Here is a 15,466-nt window from a genome sequence, read left to right as displayed (position 1 = left end):
TGATTCTGAGGATATTTAGATGAGACTTTGGACTTAGTCCTGAAACAAATTAAGGCTATTGGGATGGACGGGTATATTCTGAATGCAAGAAGAACATGGAAGAGGCAAATTCTGGATGCCTGCCATCTCCCTAATAAGATGTTCACAAAAATTAAACAAAAGTTTATGAGGAACTTATCCAAAAAGAAAACATGGGAATTTTTTTCCAATTGTTTCTTTTTAAAATTAAATTAAGAAATAAATTTATTTTTTAAAAGTTTTAAATATTTTATAAAATTTTTAAAGGTTACTTACAGTTATTACAAAATATTGGCTGTATTTCCCATGGTGTACAATACATTCTTGAGCCTGTCTTACACCCAGTAGTTTGTACCTTCCACTCTCCCCCCACTGCATTGCCCCCCTCCCCATACTGGTAGCCACTAGTTTGTTGTCTACATCTGTGTCTGCTTCTTTTTTGTTTTATTCACTAATTTGTTGTAGTTTGTAGATTCCACATGTAAGTGGTATCATACAGTATTTGTCTTTGACTTATTTCACTGCCATGGGAACATTTTTTAAAACAAAGCACATGGCTCTCTAGTTTGAAAATGGTTACTGGCCATCCAGTAAAATTAATGCATAAGATTTACAGTAAATCTTAACATTAGGTATGTCTTACCTCTATGGATTAAAAGGCATTATAAAAGTTTTCAGAGAGAAAATGCATGGCACATACAAATATCTGGAATTAAAAATTAGGGTGAAATTCTCAAAATGAAATCTAGATGCTGGAAGAAAATGGAGTGAATGATTCTGGGTAAAAAACATTTTCTGGTTCAAACTCTATATGTCTTTAGAATTCAATTAAGTCTAAGGGTATTAAAGAAAGGAAATGTTCAGGCCAACAAAGACTCAAAAATATCACCCAGGGCTTCCCTGGTGGCGCAGTGGTTGAGAGTCTGCCTGCCGATGCAGAGGACACGGATTTGTGCCCCGGTCCGGGAAGATCCCACATGCCGTGGAGCGGCTGGGCCCGTGAGCCATGGCCGCTGAGCCTGTGCTCCGCAACGGGAGAGGCCATAACAGTCACAGGCCCGTGTACCGCAAAAAAAAAAACAAAAAAAACAAACAAAAAAACCCCACCCAGATACTGTTTCTCAGCATGTGACCAGGCAATATATTCTATCAACATGCAATAGCATACTAAGAAAGAGTAAAAGGTGGTATGGAACAGGACCCTGTGGGGCTTCTGAGCACAAAAGCCTTTCTGTGTCCCCCATTTCTTTGATTAGGAAATAGACTTCATTCAGCGTCCAAGACCTTCCCTGAGTTCCAGCTGGGCAGGTTCAAACAGCTGTTAATTAGAAGGGAGGGGATGCAGGACAAGGGAGGAACAGTCAAGAGAAACAACAGTGCAGCCTTGGGGCAGGGTCCTGATTCCCCTCAAGGGACACACACACACACACACACACACACACACACACACACACACACACACACAACAATATCTTTGAGCTGTTTTGCAGATACTGAAACCCCCACTAGGTGGTAGAAGTTAACAGTGTGCTGCCCACTAGCTCGGAGACCCCAGATGGGTTGGAACCAGAAGGTTGATGATGTTGACTCCCACTTACCTCCCCACCATCCAATCAGAAGAACGTCCACAGGCTGATCACACCCTCTTTGAACCATTACGATAAAACTCCTCACTACCCCCCTCCAGGTTGGAACACACAGTTTTGAGAGCCTTAGCCGGCTGTTGCCTCCTCTGCCTGGCAAAGCAATAAAGCTGTTCTTTGCTACTTCACCCAAAACTCTGTCTCTGAGATTTAATTCCGTGTCGGGGTACAGAGGCTGGATTTGGCTTCAAAGGTGGGGTCAGGAAATAGGAAATCCAGTATAAAACAGGGCAATGGGAAGTCCTAGGATCATTCCTGAGTGGCATGTTTACTGGCAACCAGTCCAGATTGAAGCATGAGGTGACACAGGGGACTCCAGGAAAAGAAACGTGTGATACATCACTCTCCAGGGTTAGCAAAATGAGGACGGATAGCCACTTTATGCAACATGTGTAAGGTATTAGAAGATGAAATTATGTTTAGAAAATAAGCCAATAAAGAATAGGAAGTCACTAAAAGTTGTGAAATAATACTGAAAATAGTAAAAATGAATTTGAGCAAACATTCAGATATAATTATGTGAGAAGGATAGGTAGAAAGGAAGAATGGGTTTAAGAAAGCTAACATGCTAGTGATCCGTAATAAAGAATAGAACAGTTGATGTCCACACCTTGTCTGTGATGCTAGAGGTCTCATCATTTTCCTCTCTGAGCAGATGTTCTTCGTCACAAGTGGACAAACACAGTTCACACCTATAATTTTCCTTGTTGAAAAGTGTCATTTTGGAGAATAGAAGGAGTGTGAGCTAATAAGGAATTAACATGGGCTGGACCTTGGCAGTTAAGTGGCCTAGAGGCTGAGACAGCAGTTCAACTCCAATTTTAGAAAGAGATCAAAAAGATTTTAAGCCCTTGGATAGTCTACATGAATATTTCCGAAGTCATATAAATGAAGAGACAGAGGTTTTCTCTTCAAGTTTGAACTCAGCTCTAGGCCTTTTAGAAACACTCATCTTGTTTCATAAACAATATTTTCTCATTTCCTTCATTTTAATAACCACGTTTCCCACGGAACACTGGGAGCTTGTATCAGTCTCAGCCTCTCTCACCTGTGAACCATATTTATTGAAGCCATACTTGGCTCTGGGATGTAGAAATGAGAGAGAGAGAGAGAGAGAGAGAGAGAGAGAGAGAGAGAGAGAGACTGGAATTCCTTTGGGAGTATCAGAAAATACCTCGAAGACATAGCAACTTTCAATTTGCAACATGTAAATTCGTGCACGTTTAAGTGAATTGAGCATTCAGTTTGAGAAAACAATTGTTCAGATGGGATCTCAAAGCAAATTTCTTTTGAGTTTGGGGAAGTAAACCCAGTGTATATCTGAGAGAAGAAACTTTGCTTGTGAAAGAGGAAGCCAGATGATGACTGGGTGAAAAGCATGGACAGATGTGCTGTCAACAAGAGGAAATATAAGCTGTGGGAGGGAAGTGTTAGTGCCATTATCTCTTCCTTTCAGTCAGAGGCATGGTTAAAACTCATCTTGATAATATTGCCCCCACCAAAAAAAAAAAAAGACATTTTGTCGTAGGCTTCAATGTTTACTATTGTGAAAGATGAAAGAGTATGTCTATAAGGACCAAAAGTGAGGGCACAGAGATGATAAGCATCTCAGAAGGGGGTAAGAAGAAGATGCTGGTGAAAACTGAGATATGAAACAAGTTGAAGATCACGAGATACATCTCAGTTACAGATTTGCATGCTGCAAGTTTCTGTTGAAAATTCTCACAAAATAGCATTGTGTCCAAACACCAAAGACCATCCTCAATGTCCCCTGTCTACAACTCAAGTTTAATTTCTAATTATTCTCTGCAAACATAATGAACTATTATAGACTACTCCCAGAAAACACCACAAACAGGCATTTTTTCAGGCCCTGTTTTAGCAGATGTGGTGTTAATTCCACTGAGGGAGAGGCAAATGAACGAAAACTCCTGAGGTTACCATCTGAAGTCTTGGCTGAAATGTGAACTTTCTCTGGGAATCTCTTACTTGACTTCTACATACCCTCTAAGAGGTTGAACTGTACATCCTCCTGTGTGTTCCAGCAGCCTCTGACATGTTGGTAATATATTATTTATCTTTGTTCTACTCTGCCAGATGGTGAGCCAGACAAAGGCGGGGACCATGGTGTTCATCTCTGCAGGCTCAGAGATAAGAGCAGTGCCTGACATGAAGCATTAAGTCCCTTTTGGAGGAATGTGTAAGTGAATGAGTTTCATTAACTCCAACAACATACTGGTCAGGTCCACCGATTCTGGAAGACACAGTGGGAGGACGGCATGTGGGTTAATACATTTTTGTTATGAAAGGTGTGCTAATGTATGTTTTAGTGTCCCCTGTTCACACAAACATCTTACGTTTCTTGGAAAAAGAGAAGAAATTTGTATCACAAACCAGAGAGACAGTACAGATGCACAGAGGTAAACTTTGTAGTATCTTTATAGTTTAATGAAGAGCCATTCAAGATTATGTCTATAATCAAACTGAAATAAAAGAGTCCCAACTCTGTGAATCTCACCTGTATATTCATTTTGCTATGGTCTAGCTAGATTTGCTATTAAAATAAGCACGTCAGTTTAGCTCCGACCCTAATTTAGGCATACTGCTGAGGCCAAGGCTGCTTAGATCTACTCATAGAATTTGTTATGAAGTTCATGCTCCTCAGTGTTTCCATAGGCCCATCCTTGCCATCACAAAAACCAAGGCAGCAGAGAGTCAACCTAACCTTTTAGTAGACAACGGAGTCTTCAGTGTGAAAACTTCTTAGCTTTCACACTATCAGGAATGGTTCCCAGGCCTTAGAACTCTGCCTGTCCAGTTTCTGAGACCATCTGCTACAAACAGCCATATATAAGCACTGTCCAAAAGACAGGAAGAAGGAGAAAGACAATAAATATTGAAGTCAAGGACAAATCCAGAGATTCAGAGACTAAGACACACTCATACTTGCAAACTGTGCTTCAGCCTTAGATTACGTGTGAAGCCAAGTCTTCCAAGGACAATTGGAGAACTTCTGGCGTAGGAATGGCTGAACCAGGTCACAAGCAGAGAAAGCACCAGGAGAGAAGCCAATCTCTTTATGTCCTGCGGTTCTCTCTCACCTTCTCAGTCCCCACTAAACCGACTCATTTTTAGGTTCTGTAAATCCTGCTGGTTTCAGGCAGAATTATCTTCCAGGAGTCTCAAATTTCCCCATTTCACTCTCATCCCTATTCAGTAGCCCACTCAATTCTGCTCTTCCTTATAACAAGAAAAGCCCTATTGATCTTAGCCAGGAAGATTATCTTTCTGACCAATGTCTTAAGCATGAAGATAGTTATCAGTGTCATGAGTCAACCCATCTTAACTGACCATCCGGAGACTCTGTGAGAGGGACCCCACCAAGGCTCATTGTAACACTGCTCTTCACAACCGTATAGCTCAGTTAATGAAAAAATGGACACAGAAATTGGGAGAAGAACAGATCTTGCTCTCCCAAACCCACAAGAGCCCACCAGGTAGGTACAGGTTATTATTTTCTTCTATTTCCAGTCATTTAGTGAACCAGAGATAGTCACAGTGCTGGGGAGATGCCAAATCATGAACATAGGCATGGACCCATCAGGTTTAACTAAAATACAGGGTATAAAGAAGTTATTTGCTATACTTTTTCACTAGTTCTCTCTGGTTGATGGGGAAGAAGGTTTTCACTTAGCTTTTAAATTGGGAACAACTTAAGTTTTCTAACAAAAGAGGTGCATATTCTGGGTATGGGGTAGGGGAGTTTGTGTTGGTTTGGCCAATTTTCTGTACGACGTTATGGGAAAAAAATCGAATGAACTTTTTGGCCAGCCCATACTATCAGTAGAGATCTCTTGCCTATGTGTCTGATGTGTGTTAAGGGACAGAAGGTTTTCGAAATGACCTCGGGCTTCTTTCTGGTTAGTCTTTGTGAATCTCAAGCTGTGGGATCCTGCCCCACTGTTTAGAGGGGAAATGTTCCCAGAGTGAAATCTGGTGGAGATGTGCATAGTCTAGTTGTCCTTCGAACACCCAAAATTAACACATGTTAAGACTTTCTTCTTAAAGGTTTTAGGAGAAACTAAAGACAGAGCTTTGGGAATCAATATTGGATTGAATATCATTGCAAAATATTGAGTAGACTCTGAAGACACAGTATTTCCAGTTAGCTTCCTCTGAGGATGAAAACAGGAATAGAGATCAACAAATCCTTCAAAACCATTCCCTTATGCACATGAAATTGAGTGTGTCATTGACAAAATATTTGCAGATACATTTCTATGTTAAAAAGACTGAGAGATGCATAGGTAAACATGTCTGTTGGATTGTTTTTAGTTGTACGCATCAATACAGATTAATGAGAAAGAACCTGGTAATAATTCTAGATTAAGAATAAAACTTGGGGGCTTCCCTGGTGGCGCAGTGGTTGAGGGTCTGCCTGCCGATGCAGGGGACGTGGGTTCGTGCCCCGGTCTGGGAAGATCCCACATGCCGCGGAGCAGCTGCGCCCGTGAGCCATGGCCGCTGAGCCTGCGTGTCCGGAGCCTGTGCTCCGCAACGGGAGAGACCACAACAGTGAGAGGCCCGCGCAGCGCAAAAAAAAAAAAAAAAGAATAAGACTTGGCCTGGGGCTTTTTTGTTTTTGTTTTTTTTTCCCTTTTGTTCCATCTAATCATTGATGAGACAGTAATCTTGGCCACTAACTTGGACCCTCTGAGCCTCAGAATTTCTTGTACTTTACAGTGAAGATTTTCATTGCAGGATTGTTTTGAAACATAAACAAGCACAATGCCCCTGTCAGTTGAGAGCTTTGCACAGCGAGTTAGAGAATTTTCTCATGGCTGCATTTCTGTTTAAACTTCATAGTGTGCCTGAAATTGAACTTTCAGTAGTATCTCTCCATGATAAGAACTTACTGGAGAAAGCTGCCCTATCCCCACCACGCCAAACGTGGCTGACTCTTTTGAAGAAGGAGCTGGAATTCCTGGGGGTGAGTGAGCCTCCTCTAATCACAACCAGAGTAAAGACTGGCTCTAAGGAAGTGTATTTGTTGGCATCCACATAGTTTCCCCACTCAGACTCAAGAGGAGTGAAATACCTGGTAGACGAAAACTTGACACTTACCGCACCCTGTTGGGTAAAAAGAAGCATTTCCTCATGAAGACCCGGATAAGAATAGCAAATAGGATCTGTCAACTCTGGTCAGTTGCCAGGTGATTAATATCATCCTGTGAAGGATTTAGAATCTTCATCTTCTCTTAGATGGAAAGAGCCATTATTGATGTCTACCATGAGAATGTAAATAAAGACACAGGAGAAATGTACTGGCTATTCCTGCCTTAAGTCATGCCTACATAAATCCTTCGAGTGGCCAGATGATAGTGGAAAATATTGCATTTGGATACTTTCTCAGGACTGCCTAAGACACCAAAGCAATTTCTTACATTTTGCCTTGATTATAAGGAAATTGATGTAATCTTAGGAAAACGTCTTCTTATTTCACAAAACTTATGCATTTTTCTACAGGTAACACAAATTCTGATTAGTTTGATATGCTTTTATTTTGGAATAATCGTCTGCTCCGTGTTCAATAATTCAGAATTTAAAGAAGAATTTTTTTCATCATTTAAAGCAGGCTACCCATTCTGGGGAACAGTATTTGTGAGTATATGTCTACAATTGTCTCTGAAATAACACTGTACATGGCTTTTCTTTTATTTAGATCAGATCTGACCAATTGTTTATTCTAGTATTTAGAATATATGAATATATTCTAATATGTAGATATGTAAATATACATACATATTTGCAGTTTACGAAGCACTTTGGGTTGAATATGCTAACACACGTTTATCAGATGAGAAACCTGGGATTCATAAAAGTTAAACATATTACCCAAGAGGCATTTAGCTAATAAAAATTGAAACTAAACTTTCAGAACTCAACTTCAGAAAAATTTCCCTAACACTGTCCATCAATAAAGTTATCTTAGTGAAGGGAGGGGGGAAGAGATTGCTGAGGTGAGGAGAACAAGACTGACATCTGAGGAACTTCTACTGTGCCCTAGAAACTCTTTTTTTTTTTTTGTGGTACGCGGGCCTCTCACTGTTGTGGCCTCTCCCGTTGCGGAGCACAGGCTCCGGACGCGCAGGCTCAGAGGCCATGGCCCACGGGCCCAGCCGCTCCGCGGCATGTGGGATTTTCCTGGACCGGGGCACGAACCCCTGTCCCCTGCATCGGCAGGCGGACTCTCAACCGCTGCGCCACCAGGGAAGCCCCTTAGAAACTCTTTTAGGTGCTTTCTCAGTGCATCCTTTTTAGTCATTGTACTATTTAGAAACTAGATGGCTGAATGAGCTCACCAAAACATACAGCTTTATTGAAGTCTAACTGACATGCCATAAATGGCACATTTTAAGGTGTACAATTTGATAAATTTTGACACATGTAGACACACGTGAAAACCTTACCACGTCCATATAATGAACATACTCATAACTGCCAGAAGTTTCCTTGTCTCCCTTGGTAACCCTTCCCTTCCTCGGCCCCTATCTTCCCATCCTTAGGCGATCACTTGTTTCTGTCACTACAGATTAGTTTGCATCCCCTAGAGTTTTATATAAACGGAGCTATACACCATGTTCTGTCTACTGTCTGGCTTCTTGCATTTGCATAATTACTTTCAATCAATCCATGCTGTTTTCTGGATCAACACTTCATTCACAAGGATATATTATTTTAACCCTAATCACATTGGCTTGGCACTCTGCCAAATACTTAGGTCTCTGGTCACTCGTTCAAGACTCTCCTTGGACCTTTGCCATATTTTATTTGAAACTTCCTTACTGTCTCTTCACTTCAAACAGCTTATTAGATGTCTCAACTCATCATACAATCTGAATCTTTGGAATTTTGTCTTTAATTTGTGCTATTGGTTGATATCTTCACTAGACCTTTCACCGTATGCATTCTCGTAATGACTATATGTCTGTACGATACATGGCAGACTCTGGAGACAGACACACGTTTCTGGCCCAAAGGAGTTGACCAACTATAACACACAAGTTGCTCATGAAAGCAAATGATTACCAAAAAATTAGAGTAGTGTTATAATCACGTACCAGGGCTGCTGGAACTTACGATATTTAATAGTAACCCATGGACTGTCAGGGTTGGCATCACCTGGGATCCTGCTAGAAATAAAGAATCTCAGGCCTCATCTAGGACTTACTGAGTAAGAATTTGCATTTTAACAAGACTCTCATATAATTCATATGTACATTTAATTTTGAGAAGCTCTCTATAGGAAATAAAAAATAAAATAATAAAATTTAAAAGTAAAGGAGAGCTTTATAGAATACCCACAACTTTACCTTCTATTTGGAGGACGGGGGTGAAAGGGACACAGAGAAGAACAGAGACTCACTGTGCTCTTTTTTTTTTCCTCCTCCCTTTTGAACAGTTTGCTATTTCTGGATTTGTGTCAGTTATGTCTGAAAGGAAACATGCACCATATCTGGTGAGTTTGCATTCTGTCTTTGTCCATCCTTGAGAAGGTAAGAAAAATCTAATGTTGAGAGTCTTGAAAAAGGTACGTCGTCATCTCTTATGAGCAAATGTGGATATGTGATATTTTTCCAATCTACTTTGTATTTAATGTAATCACTAAAAATAAAAGCATTAAAATACCAATTGTATCATTTAAAAACAATAAATGTAACTACTCTGACACTTGTTGAAAAAATAACCTCACACCTTCTCTGTCCTCATACTCTAGTCCTATGATCAAATAAATGACTCGTTTCCAATGAAGGAGTCTATTTGAGGAGAGGCTATGAGTATCCACTGGCTTTTCCTGAATGCAGTCCTAGCAAGAAAGTTATAGGTCCTTATTACACAAGTACATTTTCAAGATTTCCCTTTTTCACCTATATTTTAAGTAAATGCAGAGTTTATTGGATATATCCAGCCCTGAAATGCAGACAGGTTTATCGAATACTGTGGCAGGTGCAGGACCAAGTCTAAATGTTGTTCTTTGTCATCAGATACGAGGAAGTCTGGGAGCGAACACTGTCAGCAGCATAGCTGGAGGAATAGGAATCATCATCCTGATCATTAACCTAAAGAAGAGCTCAGCTTATATCTACCGTTGCCGGGATATTTATGAGAACGACATCTGCTTTGTGGCTTCTGTTTCCGCTGTATGTATTTCTTGTGGGAAGACTAAGATTCTGGGTCTTAATCTCAGTAAGACGCCTTCTCTTCCTTTCCATGAACACAATCCTTTCTTGCAACCTCAATCACATAATGCAGTGTTCTGGAGGCTCATACCCAGAGATGTGCCGGCCTCCTTCCCCTGCCCCCCCAGCTGAATTCTGCAAGGGTGGAGTCATCTGCTTTGAGTAACCATCTCCTGGTTTTCCCACGTGTCATCTTATAGGAACTGGTCTTGAGGGTGGGCGGTCATGAAAACAAGGGTTGCTGTAAGGGAATGTACTTCTGGGACACCTACCTTGTCACTCTACTTGTCTTTCTGGTTGTTGTTGGTTGTTATTCAACAGGAAATTGTGGCAATGATCCTGTTTCTCACCATTCTGGGGTTTTGCAGTGCTGTGTCACTCACCGTCTATGGGATTGGAGAAGTAATTGAAGGAAATAAGGTAGGCGGAGGCCTGAGATTAAATCCTAAACAATAAGATAAAGAATTCGAGCTTTGTTGCTTAAAAGTATGGCCTGGGTTTCCTGCAACATTTCTTCCAGTTTCAGCATTCCATTTCTCCAAGTTTCAGCACTTTGATTTCCAAATCTCAAGTTTTGAATCAAGTTTTCCACTCACAAATCTCACGGTATATTCCTGTGACTGAGAAGTTTAGGAAAATCGGATCTTCATCATTTTAGAAAATGCAGATGCTTTGAAGTTGATGAGCATGAGAGATGAATATACAGGTAGCAAGTGGTGGAGACACTCAGGTATCTGGGCTCATTTGCTTTCCCAGAATAGTTCTGTTCTATTTGTTCCTGCTCTCTTTTTTTCTTGGCTTTCACCTTCCCACTTGCTCTGAAACCTCAAGCTTGTCTCCTCCCTAATCCATGACTACCAACTGCATTTCCACTTGTCTTACGCATTTTACACCTTTGATGTATGAAAAAGAATTACCAATACCTGATGCACATACATTTACTCAGATCTTCCAGATAAAACATGCTCTCTCCATCTGTCCACTTGCCTGAAGCATTCAAGTCTGGCTGCCTTTTCTGATCTCTTTCCTCCAGAGATAAGACAAGAGATATACCAAAGTTCAGACACAGAATCATCTCAGCAACTTCTCAATGACTGACGATTTCTTCTGAGCCCACTTGGCCAGACAATCTGGCTTGGTTTGTTAGAGACGGAGGTACTAATTACAGTGTAATGGCAGATGGTCACATTCAGAAAGGCAAAAGGAGATGAGATATGCCTCTTAAGAAAGTCTTCTCGTGGCAGGAAATTCTTGGTGATTGATACTGAATGATTTTTTCCCTCATCAGATTCCAGAAGATCGTCTTTATGAAGAAGTAAACATCTATGCACCAATTTACAGTGAGTTGGAAGATGGAGGGGAGGCAACTTCTCCCACTGATTCGTAAGAATCATGAGTCCAGAACATTCTGATCATAGCAAAGGATCTAGGAAGCCAAGATCTTTGTTTAAGGGACTCCTGGCAAACTTTCAATTCTTTCTGTGACCTGCCAACTTTACATTATGACTTATTCTCCAGATGACAAAATTCTATTTTTGTTGTTTCCATTCACTTAAATCCCCCTCCATTTGTAAATACGAAAGACTCCTATTTTTCTTGTTTTCTGTGGCTGTTTCACACCCATCCCTTCTGGGACGTCAACAGAAAACAAGAAAAATAAGCATTTACTCTGTGCCTAGAACTGTGCAAATAGAGAAAACAAGAGGAAGGCTGGTTGAGCGTTGAGTTAAACTTAACAGTTTGGTAATATTTGTCTCTTAGCCCCTTTTAGAGTTTACAAGAGCTGCAGATGTATGTGATAGATGCCCCCCACCCCTACGGGATTATAAGCACCTTGAGGGCAAAGTCCACTCAGCAAACATAAACTGAGAACCAACTAAGTAAAGTTTTTCACGTCTGTCTCTCTCACTTTGTGTATCCCAGTATTTTATCCATAGTGGGTACTCAGTGTGAATTTATGGAGTGTAGGGGTGAATATTCAGGGAGGGTATATCACCAGGTCAAGACAGAGGTAGGGTAGAAAAGGAGAAAGAAATGATTCTGAAGGGAATTTGGAGGTGATAAGAAGACCAAATTGACATATATTAGGAATAGAGTTAGGAGGACAGTCAGATGGCGGTTTGAACAGAGATTCTTCAGGTATGTATGAAACATTTTGGTGCAGCCGCATCAGGTTAGCAATGGCTGCTTCCTGCTTGTGTTTGGTCTTATATGGACAAAACAACGTGGTATGTTAGAAGGATCACTGATCTTATAAAGCGCAGGGAGTCTGCACTGGAATCCCAGGCCTATTGCTTATTAGTTGAGTGAGTTGTGGCAAATCATTTAACCTTTTACTTAATCTGGGTTTTCTCATCAGTAAAATTAACATATTAGGAATAATTTACCTGCCAGTGCTAAAAGTGTGTGTGGAAACACACACACACACACACACACACACACACACAGTATAAATTAAAAGTGCTCTAGAAGAGAAAGAAATTATTAATAAATTAATTCTTATATACATAAAGCAATCTACAAATCTTAGTACTCGCTAATGATATAAAATTTAAGTCCATTTGATCTGAAAGGCTCCACTCTTTTTTTAAACAAAAATTTAATCCTAAGAGCCAAATATGTCAAGAGTAGTCAGTGAAAACAAAGCCACATTTGCTCAATGAAATCAGCTGTGTTAAAGGACAACAAAAATTTAACCCATTCTATATGGAAAAAAGTATGTCATTACCTTTGAAATAATTGTGTCCTCCATATGTTATTATTATTATTATTTACAATAGGTCCTTGTTGGTTATCTATTTTAAATATAGCAGTGTGTACAGGTCAATCCCAAACTCCCAATCTATACTTCTCCCCCACCCTTCCCCGCTGGTAACCATAACCTGTCCTAAAGTCTCCACTTTCTAAACCCACTTCACTTTCTCTTTAATATGCTTTGTGCTTGACCCCCTCATGTCAACATCCTAGCTTCAAATGTTCTGCCTTCCCTTTTGTGCTTGCTTGAATTTCTTCTTTCTGTAATGCTTATCTTAAATCTCACCTGATTCTTTAAGTTTTTCTAGTTGATTGCTCCTCTCTCTAGAAGATAAGTTTTTCGAATCGAATACACACACCTCTTATACTCTATATTAAACCTTCTGTATGCAAATATTTTATGTCCCCTCAATGATAATATATTTTTTCAAAGGCAAAAAGTCTCATAAAAATCTGTATGTTGCATGAATCACCAACACATTCACGGACACAATATTGTTCAGTAGTGTTTGCAGATTGATGAATAAGCAGCAGGGAGTTTTATTAAGTTACTCAGTATCTGGAGATGGAAACCGTAATGGAGAGATCACTTAATGAAGAACTTGAAAGAAGAATAAATGAATGAAGACATGAGCTAAAATGAAGTCAGTGGAAATGGAGAGAAATGATTGTGTCTAAAACATGGAGAGAAAGAGTATTTGGTCTTCTTGCTAACAAGTTGAATTAAAGGATAAAGTTAGAGAAGCAACTGGTTGATTAACACATTATGTGTTTAAGTTGATCAGAGAACAACGGGTAATGCTGAAAGAAATGATAGGAAGTGAGAAATATGAATTAATAAGTGAGGAGTACAGACAGACCCAGATTAGGTTCAGTTTTAGACTGTCATTTTTAGCAGACCAAAGACAAATGCAACTAAAGAGTGCCTGGCGGTATCCAGTGTAGAGTGCTGGTAAAGATGGAATTTGGTAATAGAGATTTAGTGTTGTTATAAGAGAGAGCATTATTAAATGAAGCAGATTAACATTCTAAGAGAATTATTTTGAGATAAAAGCAAAGCAAAGTTAACCTGTACATGCCTGTAATCAGAGGGGAAAAGGAGAGAAAATATCTAAGGTAGAATATAAGGGAATTAGGCAGAAAAATGCACTGTGAAACGGTAGATAGCAGGTAGCCCAAAGTAGAGAGAGGTTAGACAACAGAGAATGAATAATCATCAGAGACGGTATCTGCTGACTTGGGTAAGAGAAAAGTCTACAGTGATAAATCAAATCCAGTTAAGATGTAGAAACTGGGCAAAGAAATAGCAGTGAATGAATGCAAAAGGTGCAGAGAAATTCAAAACAGGGTTATGGTGATGAGTGAATGAATAAAATATTTGCAGAGGTATTTAGAGAGAGAGCATGGTGGTATATGTGATGTAAGACATAAAGAGAGGAGACTGTGAATAGAAGATAACGAAGAAAAGTTAAGTTGAGCCAAATGATTTTGTTGTTGTTATTTTTATTTTTAAGAGAAGGAAAGAGTAGTTCATACCTTTAGCCTATGTAAAAGAGTCCTGTGGAGGGACTGAAGAAAATCAGCTGGGGGTAGTATTCACAGATTAATTACTAAAATAATTAAGTACATTTAATTTATTTGGGATGCCAAAATTAAAAAGTGATAAGTAGATGTTAATTTCCCCAGATTATGAAAGTGATCACCTAACCACACAACCAATGACTTAAGTGAATTGTCATGTTTTTCTGACCTCAGGACCCTAGGTTTTCTACTTTCATTTTTCTGAAATTAAAATTTTGCTTCTCCAAACTTGACAGCAGCATAAAAATATACCCTTTCACTGCACAGCTGTATCACCATACTTGATCATCTACAATCACATCCCTTTCATGGCATATGTACTCGAATCCAAACTCCTAAACCTGGCCCACCAGGACCTCTAGAAGTGAATCCAGTCTATCTTCATACTGTGTAATATTTTACACCATTCTTTCCCCGACTCAATTAATGTTTTAACCACATCTTTGACTGTATTTCTATATACATCACACATTTTTTGCCTCAAGATCATTCTGATGATTGTTCTGCCCCTGCCTGCTTTCTATCCCATGCTCACTTCAGGCACACACTGAGGACACAAACAGCATGCTCTTCACATAGATAGTGCCCCAAATTATCTTTTTAAAAATGTCAACCTAAAGGTTATCTTCTCCATGAAGACTGCCTCATGCACACATATTCATCCAGCCATAAGATCCTGCTTCATAATCACTTTACCCCAATGTATTATCGTGTATTGTTAGTATACTTATGACCTCCTTGATGTATCCTCAATCACTGGTATTTGTTCAATAAATCAGAATCATTTAACTTGATTTCTTCTCTGTGTGTGTGTACATGAGGGTGGGGGACTGATCAAGGATAATTGGGAATCAAAGCATCAATTCAGTGATGCTAAGAACCAAGAACAGTTTCTGGAGTCCTCCTTTTAAACAATGCTTTATCAAATGGGATAATCTATAAACAGCCCCATAGACAGAAAAGAGATTGTAAAAAGAATCATCAGCCATCTCGTCAATAAATGGTAGGATAAAGTTGAAAGGAACCTGGACCGTAAGTCACATTTTACAAGTTAGCCCTGACTCTGATTTATTTGTTATGCTATGTGAACTTGGGACCATCTTTTCCCTTCGAGGACCTCAGTTTTTCCATCTGAAAATGAGCAGTTTGCAACAAAAAAATCCCAGCTGAACTTCCTGCTTCCATATTCCCTGCTTTTAGATAGTTAAGATTGTTGGTAATCACAATTAC

At 39.7% G+C, this 15,466-nt stretch overlaps 1 protein-coding gene across 1 annotated transcript; it reads left to right on the top strand.

Annotated features, from left to right (window-relative positions):
- The first annotated feature begins 5,004 nt into the window (after positions 1–5,004).
- On the top strand, positions 5,005–15,030 carry MS4A2 (membrane spanning 4-domains A2). Its single transcript, XM_004264167.4, has 7 exons — positions 5,005–5,158; positions 6,528–6,651; positions 7,188–7,322; positions 9,124–9,180; positions 9,707–9,862; positions 10,223–10,321; positions 11,190–15,030. The coding sequence occupies exons 1-7, from the start codon at positions 5,097–5,099 to the stop codon at positions 11,286–11,288; spliced, it is 732 nt and encodes a 243-aa protein (XP_004264215.1). The 5' UTR covers positions 5,005–5,096; the 3' UTR covers positions 11,289–15,030.
- The last annotated feature ends 436 nt before the right edge of the window (positions 15,031–15,466 follow it).

Source organism: Orcinus orca, chromosome 8 (assembly GCF_937001465.1).
Source record: "Orcinus orca chromosome 8, mOrcOrc1.1, whole genome shotgun sequence".
In the NCBI taxonomy this organism is placed as follows: domain Eukaryota; kingdom Metazoa; phylum Chordata; class Mammalia; order Artiodactyla; family Delphinidae; genus Orcinus; species Orcinus orca.
The sequence above is the reverse complement of the archived record's forward strand: the minus strand, read 5'-3'. Positions and strand labels throughout refer to the sequence as shown.

Bases quoted from the DNA above. Each gene is read 5' to 3' on its own strand.
- MS4A2 (XM_004264167.4), top strand. From the start codon at position 5,097: ATGGACACAGAAATTGGGAGAAGAACAGATCTTGCTCTCCCAAACCCA. The intron at 6,652-7,187 runs GTGAGTGAGCCT...ATTTTTCTACAG, and splicing joins AGGAGCTGGAATTCCTGGGG to GTAACACAAATTCTGATTAG. The intron at 9,863-10,222 runs GTATGTATTTCT...GTTATTCAACAG, and splicing joins TTGTGGCTTCTGTTTCCGCT to GAAATTGTGGCAATGATCCT.